Below are 18,822 nucleotides of genomic sequence, written 5' to 3'. Positions count from 1 at the left end.
ATTTGTTGCCGCGATTGATTCAATTAAGTAGGGTGCTGATTTGTCAAAATTTGTTGGTGCTCTAATTCCAATGCATGTTGCCTGTTATGAGAGAAATTCTTGCGGCTCCAAGTGGATAAGGCTGCAGCAACCGCGCAAAGCTTGGCTGGGAGAGGAGAGTCCTGCCTCGAAGCAGAGTGCCAAGAGGTTTCAACTACTAAGCGACAGCCAAGATCCTGAGTCTAGAAAGCTTCAAAGGTAAAATGCTTCTTTCGTCGACCCGAGCAGGGTTTTGTATCTAATACAAGTGGACTGTGATCTGATCCTACTGCAGGGAGAGCAAGTACTTGAGCATTGGGGAAAGTGACACGCCACTCAATTGTGCATACAGCTCGATCAAGCCGTTCCTTCACTAAGGCATCCCCATCTCGGTTATTGGACCAAGTGAAAGCACAGCCATGAGAAGGGAGATCCATCAAGCAGCAATCGTTAAGGACATCTCAAAAAGAAGATAGACAATAAGAGTCAGCAGGCCGAGATCCCATTTTCTCCCAACGGTGAAGAATTTCATTAAAATCACCGAGGCACACCCAAGGTAAGACATTATAACTTCCAAACTGTCGCAGAGTCTGCCAAAGATGTTGACGGTCTTGTACAACTGCAGGTGCATGAAGACAAGTAATCCACATTTATCTGTCCTCTGAGGTATCCAGGCAAATAAAGTAAAAAAGATGAGGATTGGAGGAGAAGTCTATCAACGTGAATCCAGCATTCCAAAAAAGGGCTAAGCCACTGCGAGCCAAGCTGGGCTGAACAATTGGTGATGAACAAAATGTAAGGAACGTTTCTGGCGAAGAAGAACTTCGTCACCATTCTTCGTTTCCATAAAAAATAACAAGTCAGGCTTTTCTTTAGCCATTAGGGCTTTTAATGCTTGGACTGTCAGGGGATTGCCCAAACCCTGACAGTTCCAACTGAGAATTTTCATCTTTGAACTGGTGGCTGTTTAGGGCCAGCCACCGTCGCCCACAAACTATCGTCAGCCGCCTCGACAATTGGTGTATCCAACAAGAGTGAATCATCATAAGTTCCAGTTGCCCTCTAGGTATGTCATATGGATTATAAATAAAATGCACGTTTTATTTTCGTGCCAAAAATTCGTCGTATTATCTGAATATTGAAAAATATCCCGACGCTTGTCGGCGCCGTGGAGATGGAACGCTCGTCCATGATGCCTCCACTCTCTCTGACTTGATCTAGTTTATTTTTAAGATTTTTGTTTTCTCCAAACTTTTTTTTTCATTTTTAATTTAATTTTTTATATGTTTGATATATTTTCTGATGTGGTGCCACGTATGCTAACAAGTAGTTTAAAATACGACGATACATTCTTGCGTGCAAGATCATCGAATTTGACCGTTTACCTCATCAGAAGGACCAAACTACATCCTGTAAAAAAAAAGGAAAAAGAAATTTATTGCATAAATTCAATTGTTTAAGATTTGGTTTCGTGTTTGGCATACTTTTTGGGACTACTGATGCCATTTTCCCATTTATATGTTGTGAAAGTTTTAAATTTTTTAGGTATAAACAAGTCAAATGGTCTGCAGGGCAAAGATTAATTAAGTGAAAGTCAATCTAGACATGCCTTGAAAAATCACATTTCTTATCCATCCCAATATTTAATGCTATAATGTGGAAGGTGACTATTCGCGTTGTATCCCATCATTTTCAATTTTGAATGGTCTAGAATCTGGTTCTACCTCAATGCATATCACATAAAAACATATTTTAATGCGATACTAGACAAATAATATCATAGCCGGGAACAGGAGCTTACCAATAAGGGCCTATTGGTAAGTAAACCTACGGATGTGTTTCTTGTATGGGGCATGAATTCCCTTTCTCCAAATCGAACAGGAGCTTAACCACTTAATTTTTCAAACAAGAAAAAGTGAAGAAGTTTCTTATAATTTCAGAAGTAGCTAATTATGTGTTGTCTTCAGAATGAGGTTCGAAACATGGCTTTTGAAAATGAATTAGATAGGTTACATAATTCATTTAAAACATCAATAGATTCCATTATCCAAAAAAATAAAAATAAAAAACAACTGCTTTTAACATGAGCCTCACTGCCTTCATCTAAGATTCACAACCCCAATTTCTCTATCAAGAATGTTCAGGGCTTTGATTCTGGATTCACAAAAGCTCATCCCCAAATGCCCCTTAGGGCATTAAGAGCATTGAGTTCATTGAAATAGATGGAGGAGTTGGAAGCATCAACCAGACTAACTTCACCGAAGGTATGTATCATTAATTAGTGATGCATGTACTCAGATTCATTCTTCTTACTTATTCCTATTGTGGTGATTCTAAGCAAGCGTTTCAATTTGGCGACTTATTTTGTGAAAAATTCTCCCCCAGCTAAGTTTAGGATCATGCTCTCCCTTAGAATCACTACAATAGGATTCAATAAGAAGGGTGAATACGAGAGTATATGCGCATCACTTATTAAGGACATCGTGAACCTTCAGCAAAGTTAGTTTGGTTAATGCTTCCGACTTCTCCATCTCTTTCAATGAATTCAATGCTCTTGATGCTTTGGGGGACAATCTTGGGGATGAGATTGTGGGAATCAAGAATCAAAGCCTTGAGCATTCTTGAGGAGCAATTGGAGTTGTGAATTCTTGATAAAGGTCGTGACGCCCATGTTTGTTTCTGAGTAAAGATCTGAAAATGAAGTAGCAAGGTGTAAAAGACTTGCTTGAAGGGAGAAGAAGACTGTTGAGTTTGCTGCGAAGATGTTGAGCGACAACGAATGGGTATATATAGATTCCAGGAATGTGTGTGTAATGATTTAGTTGTTTTTGCTGACAAAGAATTCAAGTTCAATATTTTCGTAGCACTCCACTTTGGACTGGTCCTACTTCTAGATGAAAAAACTTATACAATGACTTTCTGAGAGATTGAGTAAAGTCAAAAAAATTGAAAATATAATAGCCTGCAAATGAGGCATACTTAGTCATAGACGACCTTAGTACGGAAAATTTTGATATTTCACAGTTTCTATATGGTAAGATGGAATCAACCCCATTCTTTTCTACAAAACGAATTTTACAAATGCTACATTGAGTTCTAGCGTGCCATATTTTCAAATAATGACCACAACCTCACCAAAAAGACCAAATTGCACTTGATAAACAACATTTAAGATTTAATTGCACGATTTGAAATGTTTAGTATTTGATTGTATATTTGGCCAATCCTTTTGGACTATCTGGTGCAATTTTTCGATGCTTGTATATTGTGAACGACATATATGTCAAACCTGCACAATAATATTAGTGTTTTTCATTCAAAATTTAAAATCTTATGCATTTCTCATTGATATCTTACCAATCGAATGTGATGCTTTTAGAAAGTCGAACAATTTCGTTGTTCATCATCTACAATTTTATAAAGGTTGAATTACTCTATATATGCTTAGATTCATACAAAACAAACTGGGCAGAAGAAGATTAGAATATAATAACTTATATTATGAATTGTAGATAAAGATATTAAAGTGTAACCTATTCTATTGTTTAGATTCCTCGTGTTTGGAAAAGGAAGTCTTCCTTCTTCATTTTCTTGATAACGGGTGATCCGCCCGATAATAAATGAAGAAACAATCAAGCAAGGCCAAATGGTCCAATTCGGGGTGCTTTGAACTTTCAATGATGATGGACTGCAGAATTATCAACTTGCCTATAAATATCAAGCAATTCTCTTTACTATCTTCATCAGCCCAAGCCTTCTTCAATAGCAATCACACCAATCCCCTCCATTTCCTACTTGAGTTCATTCCTTGTTGCTTCTTATAGGGCAAACATGGGTGTTGTCACTTACTCTCAAGAATTCACATGTGCCGTTGCTCCATCAAGAATGTTCAAGGCTTTGATCCTTGACTCACACAACATCATTCCAAAGATTGTCCCCGGGGGCATCAAGAGCATCGAGTTCATTGAGGGAGATGGTGCAGTTGGTAGCATTAAGCAGACCAACTTTGGCGAAAGTAAGTTGGATAATATATGTTTATCTATCATGTCAAGTTCATTTATAGACCACAAAACTCAAAATTAATCTTTCTTACTCTTGTGAATTCATGTAATAGGTGCTCATATCAAGTACACGAAGCACAAGATTGACGCTCTTGATGTTGAGAACTTTTATTGCAAATATACTTTGATTGAAAGCGATATCAAGTTCGACAAAATCAAGTTCATTGTCTATGAGGTGAAGTTTGCATCAGCTAATGATGGATGTGTCTGCAAGATGACAAGTGAATATCATGTTGAGGAAGGTGCAGAGCTCAAGGAAGATGACATCAAGCAGGGAAAAGATAGGGCTATGGGATTGTTCAAGACAGTTGAAGAGTACCTCTTGGCGAACCCCGTTGTTTGTGCTTAAATTGTCTTTTCAAAATCCTTTGGAGCGATAATCCCGGAGCTCAGAGTGATTTGTTTTTTTTTTTGGTGTCTGTTTGGCTCTAGCATGGAGCTTTTGCTTGAGCAATGGTTCTTCTAGGTATTTGTATGTTCAAAAGGATTTGTTGGTTACGTGTAAGGTCATGTCAGAATAAAACTTCAAAAAGCAATGAGCAATTCAATGATTGATGCATTATCAAACAGTTATTTTCACTTACTATGACTTCACTTCCCACCCCAATAACTTTGCAAATTTTCGGGACCTGAAAACTTGGAAACTTAACGGCATTGATGCTAATGCTTGTGGCTTCCGAAAAGCATAGCATGTGAGCCGAAAGGCAGGCAAAAGAATTTGGAGCGCATAAGAAAAACAGAGCACTCTGTTTTGGTGTCACTTTGTCGGAGAGAGTGATAAAAGTTCCTTATAATACATTTTAGAGATGCTGATTTGGTATTTTGACAATATCCACGGAACAAAATGGGGTGTTAACACTGCCTTCAAATTGTTTCTTGACATCAAGAAAAGACTTTCACAAGAAATTTGAAAAAATTTCTAGCAATGATAAGACTAGATAGGATAGAGTAAGAAATTTAGGGATTTTGTTATATTATATCCTTAATTTTATTCCGACTACCAAATGTAACCCCAGAATTTTCCATCATGTACCTTGAATCCTAAAAGACCAAATGGACCATATTAAATACTTATTTCAACCCCGGTGACCCGGCCCAGGCCTATAAGAGCTTGAAAAATTTGGCCGGTTTGGTTTGGGTTCTCGAGCCACCGAGCGATTTGCTCAGCTCTAACAACAACTCCATAGTTACAACAGTTTTTAGGAAGTTGTGTCACCCGATTTTGAGGTACTGGAACTTTAAAACACATATTTTTAAGCACATGACTTGTAGCACTTAGCAGCATAACTGCAATACAACCCGACAGAATTACAAATCAGCCATGATTGTACCATATGGACTCTAGATGATTATTGATATATGAGATTATGATTATGTTATATAGTGGTATATACATATGAAAAAGAATTTTGTTAATAAGTGTTCCTAGAGCACTTATTGAATAACCAATCCCACAAGTTTTACATTTTCTCGTGCTCCGACTATTCTTGTGTCATTTGCAATTAGCGTTTTGATAATTGAATTATTCCAAATTTAGTATGCGTAATTAGTACGGAAGTATTCGTTAACAATGTCCAATAAAAAATAAAATACTACAACCACAAACTCTTCACAACAAGTAAGCGAGGTCATTATAACTAAAATAGAATTACAAGTTCCGTGTCCTATCCTTGATGCGAATATTTTGAGCTAAATTGCCTTTCACAGAGGAACTTTGGTGCCACATTTAGCTGGAGCAATATAATGCATTCGAGAGATCTCTTGTGACATTCCAAATCCGGAGTCGTATGAAGTGAAAATCTCATATACAGTTCTGTAATTACCTGACGAGAAATACCCTATTGATTGATATATAAGTTAACATACCTCAAACAGTCAACATCTTACACAATTATTTGGAATATTGTTTAAGCTCTTGGCCTTCGGGGATCCGGGTGAGATGTTAGTTGTTATAGTGATATCAGTGGAGGAACCCTCTAGTAGATATGTGGTTTGAGGATAAACTAAACCCATACCAGATCCGACCAGACTATGTTCAATGATGTATAAGGAAGCCATCATCACACAGGTATTTCTTCTGGGGCTCGACCCGTGTGAATGGGATTGAGTCGCAACACCCAGCTGGCCACCACCGATAAGCGAGACTCTTGCCTGCTTGAGACCATTTTTGGTGTTATCTAGAAAAAGACTAATCCACAAAATTATGAAGTCATGCATAGTTGCATTAGTCTTTGTCATTCAAAAGACACTTCTGATCTACATCTTAATATTCGAAAGGGGTGATTTGGAAGTTGACCAATTTCGTTGTTCATCGTTTACAATCTTCAATAGTTTTATTAATCCAGTAGTGCCTTAGGCAATATTACGTAAGGACTTCATGTACTACAACAGTATAATATTTGCTGTCCTATTTAATCACGAGAATTGTTGCTTGAGAATGTAGTAGTTATGATGATGAATATCTTTGAATTCCTACATAACAAACTGGGCATCTTCTATGTTAACAAGGTTATAAGAAGATCATAACATAATAACTTATAATACAAGGTTGATTTTCATCGTGTTTGAAAAATGAAGTCTTTCTTCTTCATCTTCTAGATGAACGGTGGCTCCGCTCAATAAGAAATCAAGAAACGCTTAAAGCAAGGACGAATGGTCCAATTCGGAGTGCTCTGAACATTGAATGATGATAGGCTGCTGAACTCTCAACTTGCCTATAAATACCAAGTAATTCTCTTCACTATCTTCATCAGCTCAAGCTTCTTTAATAGCAATAACACCAAATCCTTCCATTTCCTAGTTGAATTCATTTCTATTTGCTTCTTACAAGCAAACATGGGTGTCATCACTTACTCTCAAGAGTTCGCATCTGTTGTTGCTCCATCGAGAATGTTCAAGGCTTTGGTCCTTGACTCACACAACATCATTCCAAAGATTGTCCCTGGAGGCATCAAGAGCGTTGAATTCATTGAGGGAGATGGTGGAGTTGGCAGCATTAAGCAGACCAACTTTGGCGAAAGTAAGTTGGATAATATATGTTTATCTACCATGTCAAGTTCATTTATAGACCACAAATCTCAAAATTAATCTTTTCACTCTTGTGAATTCATGTAACAGGTGCTCATATCAAGTACACGAAGCACAAGATTGACGCTCTTGATGTTGAGAACTTTTATTGCAAATATACTTTGATTGAAAGCGATATCAAGTTCGACAAAATCAAGTTCATTGTCTATGAGGTGAAGTTTGTATCAGCTAATGATGGATGTGTCTGCAAGATGACAAGTGAATATCATGTTGAGGAAGGTGCAGAGCTCAAGGAAGATGACATCAAGCAGGGAAAAGATAGGGCTATGGGATTGTTCAAGACAGTTGAAGAGTACCTCTTGGCAAACCCCACCGTTTGTGCTTAAATTTTCTTTTCAAAATTCTGTGGAGTGATAATCACTGGAAGTTGAGTGATTTTTTTTTCTATGTTTCTTTTTGGCTCTAGCTTGGAGCTTTTGCGTGAGGAATGGTTTTTCTTTCTAGTGTCCCTGTATGTTCAAAAGGATTTGTTGGTTCCGCGAAAGGCCATGTCAGAATAAAATTTGAAAGAGTGATGAGAAATTCAATATTGATGCATTACCTTGGATTTTTCCCTCAACCAGATCTCCCTTTGTTATCATTCCTCAAGTTGAATTGGTACACGAATGTCTTCTACATATACATCAGTTGCTTATGCTATCATAAATTTCCTTCTGGCTCTAGAGAAAAGTTATACTACATATCCTTGTCCTAATGAATTTGGAATTTTTTGGGGCCTTGAAACTTAAAAATTTTATTAAAATCGATGCGAATGAGTTGCGTCTGGATTCAAAAAAGCATACCTGAAAAAATTTGGGGCGCATTAGAAAAACAAATGACTGTTCTGGTGTTACTTAGTTGGAGTATGTGAAAAAGAAATACCTAGAAAAGAAAAAGTGTAAAATTGTTAAGAGTGTTCCTTGTAAAAAAAAAAGTTAAGAGATGCTGATTAGACCCTTTGACATTTAATCCGTACGAAAAGTCGATGTGTTAACACTGCCTTCAAATTGTTTTTTTTTTTTTTGACATTCAAGGGAAAATTTTGTAGGCCAATTATTTCTCAAAATACCGCCCATTTTTAGTACTAAAGGGTTGTTTGGCAACTTGCCAAACAATGCTTGTTCTGTTCTTTTGTTCTAAAGAAGATTTAGAACATAAATGCGTTTGGTAAAATTTTTGTTTCAAGAACAAATTTATATTTTTGTTTCTGGATGTAGATTTGGAACAGGGTGAGAAGTAAAAAAAAAAAAGTTGATTATTTGTTCCGGAATAATTTTAGAATCAAGCACCTATTTTCTCTATTTTCATTTCTTTTTTCTTGTTCTTCTTCCCTCTTTCTTCTTCTTCAGCGCCCACCGCCATCGGCGCGGCGATTGAAAGAGCTCGCCGGTGGCCAAGTGGGCGTCGTCGGGGCCTCCCTCGGGCACCGGCAAGGCTCGACCTTGCTTAGCCATCGGTAGGGCTCGACCTCACCGAGGCACTATGAGGTTGGTGTCGCTCGGCCAAGGCAAGGCCGACCTCGCGGTGGCTCGGCGAGGTCGAGCCTCGCCGGTGGCTGAGCGAGCTCGACCTTGCCAGATTTGGTTAAAGCCGCTTGCCTAGCCAAGGCTCGGTCGAGCCTTGCCCAACTCCTAGTGAGGCTCGGCCGACGAGGCACAGCCTCGCTGAGGGCCAGCGATACTCCGAGGAGGTTGCTAGCCCTCGTTTGGTTGATCGCCGGTCATCCCAAGTCTAGCGACTAGCCACCTTGAGGAAGAAGAAGGGGAGAAAGAAAGGAAAAAATAAAAGGAAAAAAATAAAATTATCTAAAAATAAAAAAAAAATGATTTGATTTCTTTCTATTTTGAAATATATATTTGCTTTATATAGAATGCATATTTAATTTGGTATTTTAATTTATTATTTAGTATTTATACTTATTACGTATTTTAGGTATATTAGTATATTTTATACTATAGTTTATTATTTACTATTTAATAAAAATGATTAGTTAATATTTTTATTACTTAGCATAATATAATGAATCATTAGAATTTCTATGATTTTGATAGAATTTTAGAATGGAATAGAATTCTAAATTCAAATACTTTTGAAATTGCAAATATAATAAAATATAATATGATTTCTTCACTCATAAGAAGACTATTATATTGGTGAGTGGTCAATGAGAATTCAATATCAAATTTACACTCATTTGAAAAGGTAATTGAAAAAGAATTGGAATAGAAATTTTATGCAGTTACTAAATGTATTTATTTTCTTTTTTCTATTTTAGAATCGGAAATTTTGTGTAGTTACCAAACGCGTTCTTTTGTTCAGAAATTGTTCTCGGGAATAGAATAAAAAAGAATCATTTATGATTAGAAATTGTTCTCGGAAACCGAATGGTTACCAAACACACCTTAAGAATAGCCACTTTTTTTTTTTTAATGGATCTTCTTTAAACCTCTGGCTTGACACATAAAGGGATTTCCTATAAGAAAATTGAGGTTATTTGGTCAAATCTTATCAATTACGTGCACATTATTTTGGGTTAGGGCCACCTTCATAGATGAAACACTTGTATGTGATTAACAAGATTTTCCGTGAACTCTTAGATATTCAAGCTTTTAGGCTCATGCCTCTAAATTTAGAAAAAAGAGAGAGGAAGTACTTCTTTCTTCCTTGATAAACGTTTGAGTTAAATTACTCAATATCACAACACACATACAAGAAATAGTTTGGGGTTCTCGTGGTAAAAAACAGTTATGTAAATTTTATGTAAATTGACTAGTGATATAGTATATAAGCTAACATAAATCACCTAAACAAGCAAAACTTTAACTATGTTAGCAGTTTATCTACAACATAAAACCAACTCAAAGCTAGTAAGCATTTTCAACAAAGTGACTTCTGTCATTACTTTGTTGGAATTAAGAAGGATCCTCTATCCAGACCGATTCGAGTCTCCATGTCCCAACGTTAAATTAGGTACGTCTTACTCAAAGTTGATCACGCCTGCAAAGCCCAAGTACTCATGTTTTCTCTTTCTCTCTCTCTCCACCGCTTACACCCGGCTGCCACCATCAACGACAATTTCCATAAACCATCATAACATCACCCACAAAAACCACCTTTACCAGCAATATTTCTGCCAAACCCAGCATCAGTAGCTGCCATTTTTACTTTGCAATTTTGATGATTTGTGATATTCGTTTCTTGAAATAATGAGTGACATATATGTTAGGAAACCATCTAATCAATTATCCGGTCCGGTACTACTTGTTAGGATGAACAATAAAAATCTACTGACTAATGAGCAAGAGATCACCAAAAGGGAATCAAAATGTGAGGCAGTTAGCATGCCTAATTAGAATAAGTTTCAGTTTCGAAATAAAAGCCAAGGAATTTTGTAATGACCTGGGTCCCATTGTATAATATTGTCCGCTTTGGACACTGAGTCCTCACGGTTTTAAAACGCGTTATACAGATTAAAGGGACCTAAGCCTTTATAAACTAACCCAGGACTCCCCTCCTAAGTGATGTGGGACGGGAGACATGCCCTTGGCCTCACCCGCGTACTACCAAAGTGATCTCAGTCTATCCCTCTGTACTGCCCCAGGTCTAGGTCGTCACATTCTCCCCGCCTTAAGGCATAACATCATCGCTATAGCCCCCACACACGGTCGGGAGTCGGCTCTGATACCATTTGTAACGACTCGGACCCCAATGTATAATATTGTTCGCTTTGGACACTGAGTTCTCACGGCTTTAAAATGCGTTATACAGATTAAAGGAACCTAAGCCTTTATAAACTAGCCTAGGGCTCCCCACTAAGCGATGTGGGATGGGAGACATGCCTTTGGCCTCACCCGCGTACTGCCAAGGCGATCTTAGTCCATCCCTCTGTACTGCCCCGGGTCTGGGTCATCACATAGTGTGACAGCCCAAGGAATGGGAGGGGTCCTCTCTAGTCCCACATCGCTTAGGGGGGAGTCTTAGGCTAGTTTATAAGGCTTGGGGTTCCTTTAACCTGTGTGACGCGTTTTAAAGCCGTGAGGACTCAGTGTCCACAGTGGACAATATTACACAATGGGGCTCGGGTTGTTACAAATGGCATCAAAGTCGACTCTCGACCGCGTGTGAGGGCCACAGTGAGGATGCTTTGCTCTTAAGGGGTGGAGAGTATGACAGCCCAAGGAATGGGAGGGGTTCTCTCTAGTCTCACATCGCTTAGGGGGGAGTCTGGGGCTAGTTTATAAAGCTTGGGGCCCCTTTAACCTATGTGACGCGTTTTAAAGCCGTGAGGACTCAGTCTAAATCGGACATATGACACAGTGGGGCTCGGGTCGTTACAAATTTAAAGTTAAATACCTATATCAACTAGTCGATGATTGAAATATTCAGCGCACGATTTTATTGCACCGATACCCGTCCAAATTAAAGCTCTTTGCACTAAAAGCTCAATCGTCTTTAACTTTTTTTCTCCATTTCCTATATCAAGTACTTTTCATGATATTCTAGACAAATGGTGATGCGGATAGTGTAAAGCGACAAGAGTTTGAAAAGTGGTTGCTTAAGGCACGTTTAGTAACGATTACGCTCGGGGGGGAATAATTTCTGATCGAAATGATTTTTTTTATATTATGTTCCGAGAAACAATTTCTAAGTATTTTAAGTCGTTTGATAATTGTCTAAAATTTCTGATTTTGGAATAGAATTGTGTTTGGTACCATGCTCAAAATTTCTACTCCAAATCATTTTCTTTTAACTTTTAAATAATTTTTTTACTTTTTTTCCTTTTTTTTTTTTTTTTCCTTTCTCTCTCCTATTCTTCTTCTTCAAGTGCCGATCACCGGCCCGGCGACCCGACCGGATGAGGACTAGCAACCTCACTAGAGCATCGCCGGCCCTCATCGGGCCGAGCTTCCTTCGGCGGTTAGGCGAGGCTCTCGGTGGCCAGGCAAGCCTCGTTGGACCTCGCCTTGGTGAGCTCGTGGGATCGGTTGATGGCAACCGGTGCCGGCGGGTGGCGGACGGTGGCAGACGACAACCGCGGCGGTGGCGGCAGATTAAGAAGAAGAAAAGGGAAGAAGAAGAAGAGAATTGGAAGAAGAAGAAGAAGAAAATGGCTTGATTCTTAAATTTATTCCGGGAACAAGAATCAATTTTTTTTTTGTATTCTTGATTTTGTTCCAAATCTACTTCTAGGAACAAAAAATTAAAAAAAAATTTTCGGGAAGAAAAATTTTACCGAACACAATTCTGTTTCAAAACTACTATTGGGAATAAAAAAATCAGAATCTGGCACCGTTGGGATAATTACCAAACATGTCCTTCTAGTCCAATGTGGAGTACTCTTTGAATCTGAATGTACCAAAACAATTGACCTATATTGATCACACTCTCGTCCATAAATACCACCTAAATGCTCTCTAAAAATCATCGACGCAAAACCAAACCTCTTGCCTTGAGACTTACTAGTAATCCTTTTAAAATACTCTTAATTATCTTCCCCTTCATCCGCATCTTGGAAATGGCAATCACTAGCTACACCCAAGAATTTACTGCCTCCATTGCCCCTTCTAAGATGTTCAAAGCTCTTAAAATTGATTCACAAAATCTCATTCCCAAGATCACTCCCCAGGGAATCAAGAGCATTGAGTCTATCAAAGGCGATGGAGGTGTCAGAAGCATTAAGCAGACCAACTTTGCTGAAAGTTAGCGTCGAATCTTATGCACATATATTCAGTAGAAGTGATTTCATGAACATCCTTTTATTATGTAGACTTCAGTTAATTCAATCGTTGTTGTTAATGCAAATGGCATGATGGGGGCACTTGAAGTATTTGAAGCACAGGTTCAATGCTCTTGATACTAGTTGTAGGGATTGTCGGATTCCCAAAAATCGAATTTGACACTAAATTGAACCCCTAAAACGAATACGGAAGACGAGCTCGGGAAATTCACATGTATCACCGATCCTAAAGTACACCACAGAATCGAGCGTACCTTGTTAACCACAGATTAAACACCGACGCTGATAAGAGGAAGAGAAACCGATCCCGTTCGATCCGATGATGTTGATTTGGCCTTGAAGGGAAGAGGGCGTCGTCTTTTTCTTCTTGTTTTTCCTTTTGGAGGGAGAGAGGGAGAGGAACGTACGTAATGTCAAAAGGTACGTTCTCCCTCTCTTTCCTCCCTTATATACGTCCATCCAAAAAACAAAGAAACGTACCCCTTCATCCATGGGCCCTAATCTTGTGGGCCGGGCTTTTAGGCCCAACATGGGCGGACGGGCCAACTTAGGCCCATCACATAAAACCATCATCTCCCACTCGCACATGGTGGGCTGAACATGATTCTCTTTACCTCTCTTCAACATTTATACCGGTGAATAATCCGTGCGACCAGTATACTTTGATAGCTCGTTGCCATACATCTATTAGGAATATATAGCAGCTCATAATGGACATCACACCCTGAGTACATTTAGTATGTAGTACCCTAGATCAATCGATCACATTTATATATCTCTTGATCTCTTTTAAACAATATATATATATATATATATCACATTTATATATATTGTATTCACAATTATGATTATCACAAAGACAATCATAATTGGTCGACCAGTGAACACAAAATTTAGAATGTGATTCTTCATATTCGATCCTCCTCTTTCCTTCAAACTCTCAATTTCAGTTTAGCTTGCTTTTCTAGAAATGTCCCATTAGATCGAATCAACTCATGACCATTGGCAACATCCTAAGATAGCAAACACTAAATAGAAACCTTGAGAATAAGTAAAAGTCATGAGTGCACTAAAATTGAGGAACTCTTTTCCTCAAGAGTCTCACACGGCATAAAAGTTGAGATTAAACTTTTGCCACTCTTATTAGTCGTCTCATGCATACGTAGTATGAAATACGTATTACGGTATTAACTCATTTCCCATGGAGCGTATGTCTTTTCCTTCAATACCGTACAGATGATAGTTCAAACATACCCAATGTCTAACTTGAGTTCACGTATTTACTCATTCACAAAAATTCATCAGAACTCACATCTGGCATCATAGATAGATAAAGTGAAATATGTGGGTTATTTTACTTTTAGACATAGTAAATATTATGTCATCATCTTAACACTTAGTTAAGGCAACATATATATTTTAAGCTTGAGCTCTCAATTATCACCTAGATAACAAACTTAAAAACAGTCTCATCTCTATTTATCACACAGTAAATAGAGGCGATTACCCGTGTGAGTAGGCTAATCTTTTATCTGTTCGACCAACTTTCTCAACTTAAAGTAATGCACTGAACATTAAGATGCATAAAGATCAAACAAAGATTCATAGGCATTAATAATGAAAAAAACATAAGTTCATAAATGTTAACAACTCAGGGAAATTACAATCCAGTACATCAGAATCTACGCAATCCTAGAGATTTTACATGACCACAAAACACATCTCTAGGTATTGGCTTTGTCATAGGATCTACTACCATTCTATGCGTAGATATGTACTGTAAGTTCACATCCTTTCGTGCAACTATATCTTTGACAAAGTTATATTTGGTATCTATATGTTTGGTCTTGCCATGATATTTTGGATCTTTGGTGTACGCTATAGCTGCTTGGCTATCACAGTTAACCAATAATGGATTTGCAGCTTTCTCAATAACACCTAAATGATCCAAAAATCTCTTAAGCCAAACTCTTCTTGTACCGCTACTGATAATGCCACGAACTCAGCTTCCATCGTGGACAAGGCTATACACGTTTGCTTCTTACTGCTCCATGATATGACGCCATTGTTCAATAAGAAAGCAAATCCAGAGGTAGATTTCCTTTCATCTAAATCTCCTCCCTAATCAGCATATGAATAGCCTTCAAGTCGCAGATCCTTTCCTTGGTAATTCAACTTGTAATCAGCAGTTCCCTTCGAGATACCTCGGTATTCTTTTAACGGCTTTCCAATGTCTTTGGACTGGATTGGATTGGTATCTACTCACCATTCCAACTGCAAAACATATGTCAAGTCTTGTACACATCATAGCGTACATCAAGCTCACAACAGCACTAGCATAAGGAACATGTTTCATTTGTTCCTTCTCTTGTGGAGTCCTTGAACACAGTCTATGGCTCAATCCTTCACCTTTTGCAATAGGAGTGTCTATGGGTTTACAATCTTGCATACGAAATCGTTCAAGAACCTTGTTTATATATGTTTCTTGCGAAAGAGATAACGATCTCTTTGAACGATCTCTTGAAATCTTAACTCCAAGAATGTATGCAGCCTCACCCATATCCTTCATCTCAAAGTTGGAAGACAACCAACTATTGACAGTATTGACAAGTTCCATATTGCTTCCGGCAATTAGTATATCATCAACATATAATGATATGATCACAAATTGATCCTTGCATCTTTTGCTATATACACAATGATCCTCATCTATCATTGTAAAGTCATATGGCATTATGAAAACGTATATACCATTGTCTCGATGACTGCTTAAGGCCGTATATCGATCTCAAAAGTCGACATACCTTTTCTTCTTGACCTTTCACTATGAAACTAGCAAGTTGTTCCATATATATTTCTTCCTCTAATCTCCATTGAGGAAAGCAGTCTTTACATCCATTTGATGTAACTCAAGATCCATACTAACCACTATTGCCAGAATAATGCGAATCGAGGTAAATCTCAATACAGGAGAAAATGTATCTTCATAATCAATTCCTTTCTATTGATTATACCCCTTCGCCACAAGGTGAGCCTTATGCCTATCTATCGAGCCATAAGCCTTTCGCTTTATTTTGAGAACCCACTTGTTCCCAATAGCTTTGCGTCCTTTTGGAAGATCAACCAGTTCCCAAACTTGGTTTGATTTCATTGACTCCATTTTCTCTTCCATTGCATGAATCCATTTCTCCTTACTAGGGAAATTCAGGGCCTCATTAATATTTCTTGGCTCATCCTCATCTTGCGGAGCAATCATAAAAGTTTCCCCTTCAATGTCAAAACGTTGACGGGGAATACTTTGGCGACTTGTTCGTCGTATGGGAAATTGTACACTTTGCACATCATTCCCCATTATACTCCCACTTGGATTAGATAATGATGATGTCGTCTCATCATGTGGTTGTAATTGAAAATGAGTTGAATTCAATTCATCACTTCTCATATTACTCCCACTTGGACGAACTCCACTAATATCATTATCTTGATCCAATGTTTTAAATAGGGAGCAATCTTCCCCTATTTCGCCATTCTTAGGAAATTCATCCTCTAAGAATGTGACATCCCATGATTCAAATTCAGTTATACTCCCACTTTCCTGCTCACCTATGAACACATACCATTTCGAGTGTTCCAAGTATCTTATGAAAATACTCTTCTTTTCTCTAGGACCCAATTTCCCAAACTTATGAGAAGACTCATGAGTATAGGCAGCACAACCCCATGGTTTAAGAAAATTTAAGTTCGGTTTTCTACCTGTCCATAACTCATATGGAGTGGAAGTAACTGATTTGGAAGGCACCCGGTTAAGTATATAAGCAACAGTTAACAACGCATCACTCCAAAAAGTGATAGATAAGTTAGCATGCACCATCATGGACCTAACCATTTCCAGTAGGGTTCTGTTTCTTCTCTTCGCAACACTATTTTGTTGAGGAGTATATGGAATAGACAACTGTCTTTCTATTCCTTTTTCATCACATAATTTTCTAAACTCATCAAATAAATATTATCGACCTCGATCGGATCTCAATGCTTTTATTTTCTTGTCTAATTGATTTTCTACCAGGTTCATAAACCTTTTGAAACAACTTAATGCTTCAGATTTATGAGAAATCAAATAAACATATCGGTATCAAGTATAATCATCTATAAAAGTGATGAAATAAATAGCCCCATGCCTTCCTCTCACATTCATTGGACCACAGACATCAGAATGGATTAAATGCAGAGGAAATTCAGCTCTTTTACCTTTTTCCAAATGGTTTCCTTGTCGTTTTCCCTTCTAGGCAATGCTTACATATGGATAAATCAACTTTTTCAATGTTGCCCAACAAGCCCTCTTTGGCTAATCTATTCATACGTTGTTGGCCAATATGACCAAGTCTTGCATGCCACACATTCACATCATTATCATATGTATTAGGAGACGTGAGAAGGGAATAACAAACATTTGCATTAACATAGTCAATATCTAATACAATGAAACCATCCAGAAAATAACCACAACCATAGTAATTTTTATCCAAAAACAAATCCATACCTCTATTATGGAAGTTCATATTAAAACCTAATTTAACCAACACTAAAATAGACACTAAATTCCGACGAATCTCCGGAGCGTACAATACATCATGTAGGAATAAAGTGCGTCCACCACGCATGTTCAGTTGGTTGGGGCCAATTCCTTCCACTTCAACTCTAGAGTTGTTTCCCACATAGATCCACTTAGTTGCAGTTGGTACTCGTCCGAATTCCACGAAGGATTCTCTATCCTTCGCTACATGGTCTGTCACTCCTTAATCTACAGTCCACAAAGGATTAACATAGTCAATATCTAATACAATGAAATCATCCAGAAAATAACCACAACCATAGTAATTTGTATCCAAAAACAAATCCACACCTCTATTATGGAAGTTCATATTAAAACCTAATTTAACCAACACTAAAACAGACACTAAATTCGACGAATCTCCGAGCATACAATACATCATGTATGAATAAAGTGCGTCCACCACGCATGTTCAGTTGGTTGGGGCCAATTCCTTCCACTTCAGCTCTAGAGTTGTTTCCCAAATAGATCCACTTAGTTGTAGTTGGCACTCGTCCGAATTCCATGAAGGATTCTCTATCCTTCGCTACATGGTCTGTCGCTCCTTAATCTACAGTCCGCAAAGGATTAGACTTAGTCAAGAATACATAACTCGACACAAAAGCAAAGTTCTGAAAAGTACGAGGGGTGTATACCTTCTTTGGCTCACGACAGTCGCGAGCATAGTGACCCTTCTTGTCACAGTTGTAACACTTCACCCTTGCAAGCTTCTTCATTCGAGGACGCTTTTCTCTCTCATGTTGGTTAAGTTTAGGCTTCTTCCCTGAAAGACCTGCTTCCTTACCTTTCCCTTTATCAAACCAGTTAGGGCGTTTGCGCTTGGAGCTCGAAGCTCCATGTAAGCTAGAACCAGCATGATAAATTTCAGCTTCTGGCTTAGCCGCCAAGAGGCAGTCCTCTTCCAGCTCAAGATGACGCATTGCATCCTCAAAATGTTTTGATATTTTCATTATGGATCAGATGCACCTTCATATGCTCCTAACTCTGAGGCAATTAACGAATCACTGCTTGCACTTGCTGCTCATCTGTCAGGACATAGCCAGCATCTTTCAGCTCATTTATCATGTTTGACATCTTTCTAAGATATTACTTCATGGTCTGACCATGAGGCTTCTTATAAGAGTCAAACCTAATAGTGAGCTGCCTCAGTCTGGTCACCGAAGTATGACCAAATCTTGCTGCCAATGCTTCCCACATTTCCTTGGCGTTCTCAAAACGCATAAACTCTCGCATGACGTCATTTTCCATGCTACTCAGCAACGTAATGCGAACAAGAGAGTTCTTTCTTTTCCATGCAGTAAATGCTTCCTTATCTCTCTTGTGTTGTG

At 38.2% G+C, this 18,822-nt stretch overlaps 2 protein-coding genes across 2 annotated transcripts; both read left to right on the top strand.

The window, feature by feature from the left end:
• The first annotated feature begins 3,849 nt into the window (after positions 1-3,849).
• Positions 3,850-4,428, top strand: LOC104415197 (major strawberry allergen Fra a 1-3). The gene is made up of 2 exons (XM_010026449.3): positions 3,850-4,033; positions 4,133-4,428. The coding sequence occupies exons 1-2, from the start codon at positions 3,850-3,852 to the stop codon at positions 4,426-4,428; spliced, it is 480 nt and encodes a 159-aa protein (XP_010024751.2).
• Positions 4,429-6,863: 2,435 nt separating this feature from the next.
• On the top strand, positions 6,864-7,492 carry LOC120287385 (major strawberry allergen Fra a 1-3-like). Its single transcript, XM_039300174.1, has 2 exons — positions 6,864-7,098; positions 7,197-7,492. Exons 1-2 carry the CDS (start codon positions 6,915-6,917, stop codon positions 7,490-7,492), a joined length of 480 nt encoding a protein of 159 aa, XP_039156108.1. The 5' UTR covers positions 6,864-6,914.
• The last annotated feature ends 11,330 nt before the right edge of the window (positions 7,493-18,822 follow it).

The sequence above is a fragment of the Eucalyptus grandis genome, chromosome 8 (assembly GCF_016545825.1).
Source record: "Eucalyptus grandis isolate ANBG69807.140 chromosome 8, ASM1654582v1, whole genome shotgun sequence".
NCBI lineage: Eukaryota > Viridiplantae > Streptophyta > Magnoliopsida > Myrtales > Myrtaceae > Eucalyptus > Eucalyptus grandis.
Note: the sequence above shows the minus strand (reverse complement) of the source record. Positions and strands in the feature narration are given on the sequence as shown.

Coding starts and splice junctions, on each gene's coding strand:
- LOC120287385 (XM_039300174.1), top strand. CDS start 6,915: ATGGGTGTCATCACTTACTCTCAAGAGTTCGCATCTGTTGTTGCTCCA. Junction 7,099..7,196: donor GCAGACCAACTTTGGCGAAA/GTAAGTTGGATA, acceptor TTCATGTAACAG/GTGCTCATATCAAGTACACG.
- LOC104415197 (XM_010026449.3), top strand. CDS start 3,850: ATGGGTGTTGTCACTTACTCTCAAGAATTCACATGTGCCGTTGCTCCA. Junction 4,034..4,132: donor GCAGACCAACTTTGGCGAAA/GTAAGTTGGATA, acceptor TTCATGTAATAG/GTGCTCATATCAAGTACACG.